The 6,497-nt window shown below is 34.7% G+C and overlaps 1 protein-coding gene across 1 annotated transcript; it reads right to left on the reverse strand.

The window, feature by feature from the left end:
• On the reverse strand, nucleotides 223–2,057 carry LOC107622432 (actin-7; the record flags this gene model as incomplete). The annotated part of the gene is given in 4 exon segments (XM_016324312.2): nucleotides 223–708; nucleotides 816–1,429; nucleotides 1,510–1,903; nucleotides 1,991–2,057. Coding segments are annotated over 4 exon segments (1,134 nt in total). The 3' UTR covers nucleotides 223–642.

The following is a 6,497-nucleotide window of genomic DNA, read 5'->3' on the forward strand; positions in this document are numbered from 1 at the left end:
TGTTATTTCTTACTATAATTCAGGTTCAAATGAAATTGAGTATTTTAATTAATTAGAATAATTGATTCAATTCTATATAATTTTTTTAACTGCTAGTTTAAACGTCATGCCGTAGCTTTTATTGGACCTTTCATTTGAATTTCCCGTAATTTTTATTTCCCCATCCAATTTCGCTTCTTATTCAAGTACTGGTAAAAATATTATCAAGCGAGAATATATATTGTATAAAATCCAGCGTGGATATTTCAGCGTGCACTTAGCAATATTATAAAAATCTCAAGATCATTAAGATACATTAACTATAGACATAAATGTTCCCATGACCAAAAACCTTCAAATGTAAAACTTTTGAGGGGAAAAAGGCAATAAAATAAGCATGACAATAATTTCCCTTGATACAGACAACCTACTTAAACACATCCATTAAGTCCAAGGCAAGAAATGCCTCCGGCCAACTCTGCCCGCCATATCAAGAGGGGTTGCACATAAAAACATGATACACCAAGATCAGAATATAGCCCTCCAACAATCAATTCTATCTCGCCTCATATCTATGGCAACATAGTTCACATAACCTGACACAGACACGAAAAAGCAACCACAAGCATTAAAAATAACTCACCATTGAAGTTTGGCTTTAACTTAGAAGCATTTCCTGTGGACAATGGATGGGCCAGACTCATCATATTCACCCTTTGATATCCACATCTGCAAATATCAAACCTCATTTTAGAGTTCAATCTACAGGGCAATAGGCATAAAAAAAAGTGTAAAGTTGACTTTAAAAAAAAAGAATAAGATAAAAAATAAATTACTTGTTGGAAGGTGCTGAGTGATGCAAGGATGGATCCTCCGATCCAGACACTGTACTTCCTCTCTGGTGGAGCCACAACCTTAATCTTCATGCTGCTAGGAGCAAGCGCAGTGATCTCTTTGCTCATACGGTCAGCAATACCAGGGAACATCGTAGACCCACCACTAAGAACAATGTTGCCATACAGATCCTTCCTGATATCAACATCACACTTCATGATAGAGTTGTAGGTGGTTTCATGAATACCAGCAGCTTCCATTCCAATCATAGATGGCTGGAAAAGGACTTCCGGACAACGGAACCTCTCGGCTCCAATTGTGATAACTTGTCCATCAGGAAGCTCATAGTTTTTCTCCACTGAAGAACTGCTCTTTGCAGTCTCAAGTTCTTGCTCATAATCCAAGGCAACATATGCAAGCTTCTCCTTTATGTCTCGGACAATTTCCCGTTCAGCTGAGGTGGTGAACATGTACCCTCTCTCGGTGAGGATCTTCATCAGAGAGTCAGTTAAATCACGCCCTGCAAGATCCAATCGAAGGATGGCATGTGGAAGTGCATACCCCTCATAGATTGGCACAGTGTGACTCACACCATCACCAGAGTCCAAAACAATACCTGTTTGGAGGATTTGATTGAGGCACATAATCATGTGATGAAAAACAAATTAACCAAGACAGATTTCTAGAAATACAAACCAGTTGTGCGACCACTTGCATAGAGGGAGAGAACAGCTTGGATGGCTACATACATGGCGGGAACATTGAAGGTCTCAAACATGATTTGGGTCATCTTTTCTCTGTTGGCCTTTGGGTTGAGAGGAGCCTCCGTTAGAAGCACAGGGTGCTCCTCAGGAGCAACACGCAATTCATTGTAGAATGTATGATGCCAGATCTTTTCCATGTCATCCCAGTTGCTGACTATACCATGCTCAATGGGATATTTGAGAGTAAGAATACCTCTTTTGGATTGGGCTTCATCACCTACATAGGCATCCTTTTGACCCATTCCAACCATAACACCAGTGTGGCGAGGTCGGCCAACTATACTGGGAAACACAGCCCTGGGTGCATCATCACCGGCAAATCCTGCCTGTGCAGATGAGATTAAAATAACTAATTCATTAAAGAATCCAAGACACATACAGATGCAATCATAAAAAAACTACTGGGTACTAACCTTCACCATTCCAGTTCCATTGTCACAGACAAGGGGCTGAATATCCTCACCATCTGCCATCTTTTATATACTGCTACACCGATTAAATATTAGCTTTCTTTCAAACACATTCACTTCTATACAATATAACAAAATTAATTGTCTTACAAATATAAATGGGAGAGCATGGAAACAATAGAGTGCAGTATTATACAAACTACACCATAAATTACATATGAGCTACAGTTTTCAAAGAAAAATAGGGGCCAAGAAATGTAGAGTTCAAAGGAGACATTCATTTAAAATTTTAACGAAAAACTGCAGAAATTTAATGAATACAACCCTAACAGAAAATGTTGGATGTTGTAATGCTAAGCTTAACGATTTGGACATAAAATAGCTTCAACTCGTGAATACCACTGTTACGCTGGAAAGCCATAACTACCTAAACGATACTCTATCAAACAAAAGGCCGTCCAGCAACCAGATCAGAAGAAAAATTTGATCAGACAATAAGGCCGGCGAACAGTCAAGACAACAAGAAAAACGAAAAATAAACACACAAGCTATGCACATTAAATAAAATCAGTCAAGTTCAACCAGATCTTAGATCTCCACAGTAGAAGATCGGAATCAGAGTCATCAGCATGCTATATACAGTTAAACATAGCACAATTTCTAGATCTACTAGGTCTCTTCCACAGTCCGATTTCACTTCGGTTAAGTAGATCAATTCAAAATAATCGCGATTAGCAATAAACAAGAGAATCCCGAAACAAATCTACCGATTAAGAAAAGAAAATCGCAAAAAATGAAGCATCTTGTGCATAGAAGCTACTATCTACAGCTTAGTAAGCAAAATTAACCAGAACTGAAACAGACAAAGGTAAGAGACACATGAAATGAAATTAATACCTTGAGAGAAGAGAAAAGGCGTCCGAGAAGAAGAAGAAGAAGAAGGAGGAGAGGATGACGATGACCTCGCTCTCTTCTGTAAACGGAGACGCAGTATCAGAATAGAGAGAAAAATGAAGACAGAAATAGATAGGTATATATACTAGGGTGCGGGTAGTTGTGTGTATGTGCGTGCGTGTGAGTGTGTACACTTGAAAATTGAAAATTGAAAAATGAAAATTGAGACCCAAATTGAAAATTTAAAACTCATAATTGAAAATTTAAAAAATAAGAAATAGAGTAGAGAGAGAGAGGGAATCATTTCAACCACGAGAAAAGATGGATAGGATGACCTGGCTGACAGCCTTTTCCTTCAGCCTCACACTCACACAGTCACACACACACCCCACACTTCTTCTCTATCTTTTTCTTTTCTTTTCTTTTCGTTTCATTTCACTCATTTTTCCTCTTCCCTCTACGGCTCTACCATTAATTTAGTTTTAGTTTATTTATATAAGGCGTTACATTCAATTTCGGCTCTCACTCTCAGCTTGAACGTTTATTCAATTTTGGCTCGACTCTTCTAAGTTCTAGTTCAACTCACAAGCCGGCGCGCGCTTTTTGTTCTCTACATTTCTTTCGAGCTTTGGCTCTCCGCTCGTCAATCCTTGACGCACCTAAACAGCACAAATTTTCTAACGAGATGTGTCTTGTTTGGGATCTTTCATTCTCTCAGTCTAATTTAATTAGTTAATAGCAAAATTGTTATACGCGGTGTTGAATTTTCAGCATTTTATTTTATTAGTATTGACTATTGAGTAAGCTATATTGTCTTGATTCCTCGAGCTTTAGGTTGACCTTAATTTAATTTGAATCAAATTTTTATTTTATATTTATTAAATGTTTAAGAATAGTTTGTATCTTAACAACACATGTTAATATTATAAATTAAAAAATTTAATAAAAATATTTGTTAACTAAATCCTTTAATTATCTTAATATTTGTCTGACAAACATATATTAACTAAATTTTAATAAGAAACCTTACAGATGATTGTTTACCAGAAATTAAATGCTCTATAAAGAGAATATAAATTTATTTGTCAACATAAATTTTAATACCGAGAATATTATTTTGCTTTTTTAGTTGAACAGATGTTCGCAAAGAGTAAAAACATTTACGTGGTTACCACTTAATGACTCTTTCTAAAAGATTATACTAGGCTTTTGACTAATATGGCTAACGATATTACGATAATGTATGTGTACGTTGTTTGAAGGAAAAAAGTTTAAACATGTATTGCAAAAGAGGCATCTTAAATACTTTTGAGCCTACAGATCTTTCTTTCAGATATTCATCAAATGGATCGAAAGGAAACTTAATGAAAGTCACAATTGTAATCGTGGGGAATAATAGCCCCTTTTGTTTTCTACAACAACGTGCTACCTTTTGTTGCAGCATAATATAGGAATTTGTTTAGAATGCGTTAGGGCAATGAAAAATTTTGACAATATGTATAATAGATTGGTTATTTAGTTCAATAAAAATAAATAATAAATTTAAAAATTTTTATTCAATTATTTCACATCAAATTTTAAATTTTTTAATTTTAAATTTTTAAAAAATTCAATTAGTTATTTCAAAAAAATAACTATCTGAAATTTCTAATTTACTAAAGCATTTCACTTTAATTTTAAATTCATTTCTTTTTCAATCGGCGGCCACTATACCTTCATTAATAATCATCTCATTTCACCGTCGCTACTTGACTTGTCACACGCCACTTATCCTTAGTAAAAATAACCATCCACTTAAGGATAAAAATAATCATCCGCATAACTAATGAATGAAACATCTAACATATTTTAATTATATATAACTAAACTCAATCCAATTAAAATAATCATCTATATAAAAATTAGAATAACCATTCGTATACCTACTAAAATAACCATCCTAAATCGACCATTAAAATAAAAGATGAATAATAATAAACAGAAGAAACAATTATTGTAGTGAAACATAGTTTTGAAGGACTAGGTATGACGAAAGTGGCACTGTGCGTGAAGCATAGGGCTCAAATTTGAAAGAAGCTAACCATGTTTAGATCCAAAGAAGAAAAGCATAGTGGTATCATCGGTGAGAAGAAGCTTGAAGGAATGGGAGAAAGCAAAGCCGGTTTAGAAGAGAGGCGCGAGAAAAGCGACAGCAACGTTAGGTTGAGTGTCGGAGGGCGAGGCGCGTCGGGCTAACCGGCAAAAGTGAGGACGGTGTTGGTGGGAGGATGTGACGGCGTCGGTATGGCCGGCGAGGAATTTAATGACGTGAGGTGAGGACCGGAGAAGATGACTGTTAGTTTTGAACGTGTATTGAAAGTTACTGTAAGATTAGAAATTGTTGGGTATATGAGTATGAGAAGATGACAAAATCTTATATTTATGTAGTGGCTTCAAGGCACGATTAGATCACTTTCTTTAGAGAGATATTTGTCCCCACACTTAGTTGCTATAGGGTTGATGACAATACTCTCCCAGGATACAATGAAACCTAAGAATTTCTTAATTAGCAATAGTAAGAAATTCTCAACTCTCTTGAACAAAGAAAATTTCTTAATGTTTGAGTAAATTGTACACTTAGTACGTCATATCTGAAATAGTGAACAAGGACTTATTTATACATATTGCACATAGCAATTATGATTAGTTACGTATACAAATGGTTGTGTCTTTTCTATTGCCAATAGATACAATATTTTGAACATACACAACTCTTAAAGAGTTGTGTCCTTTTAGCCAATAGACACAATGTTTTGAACATACACAATCCTTAAAAGGTTGTGTCCCTTCAACCAAATGGTACTAAACGGTTAGTAACCGTTTATTAATATTAATAATATTAATAATAATATCAATAATATTAATAATATTAATTAATCAAATTTGTAAATACCCTTCAATCCCCCACTATTTACAAAATTTAAATATTATACAAGTATATGCATAAAGAATGTGTCACTAAGATTAAACATTCTTTTAGTGTAAATTTTAAAGTTCTAACGAAGTAATAGGTGTCTAATCGATTAAACATATACTCCATATGCTAGTACCAAAAATCACACACATTACTTATATCCTCCAAGTTCAAGAGTTTACAATTTTAAGCACTTATATGGCATTGTGCTCATCCTGGTTTCATGAATATTTACGAGAATAAAACCTCTAAAATTCTCGATTAGAGTGGCACCACTCTTATATTCATATAGGTGGAATCTTTTGATAGATAATATTATCATTCCATTAAGAGTTTAAACTCACCCTCCTAATTTATTATATATAGCACTAAATCCTATATCTTAGTGCTCCAATTGCTAAATAACTTGTTATTACCCATTAAACCTTGAAACTAGTGGTCTACTAGAATAAGGTTGGGTTCCCATCATTTAGCAATAATAGGTTTTAATCCCATTTTAGCAGTAGTTTCTTTGATTTTATCTCGTGACAAACCTTTAGTCAAAGGATCTGCTAAATTTCCTTGAGATCTTACATAAATGATGGTAATTACACCATCATCTATTAGTTGCCTCACAAACTCATGTCTCAAACTTATATGTCTAGACTTTCCATTATAAACCTT

The sequence above is a fragment of the Arachis ipaensis genome, chromosome B10 (genome assembly GCF_000816755.2).
Source record: "Arachis ipaensis cultivar K30076 chromosome B10, Araip1.1, whole genome shotgun sequence".
In the NCBI taxonomy this organism is placed as follows: Eukaryota; Viridiplantae; Streptophyta; class Magnoliopsida; order Fabales; family Fabaceae; genus Arachis; species Arachis ipaensis.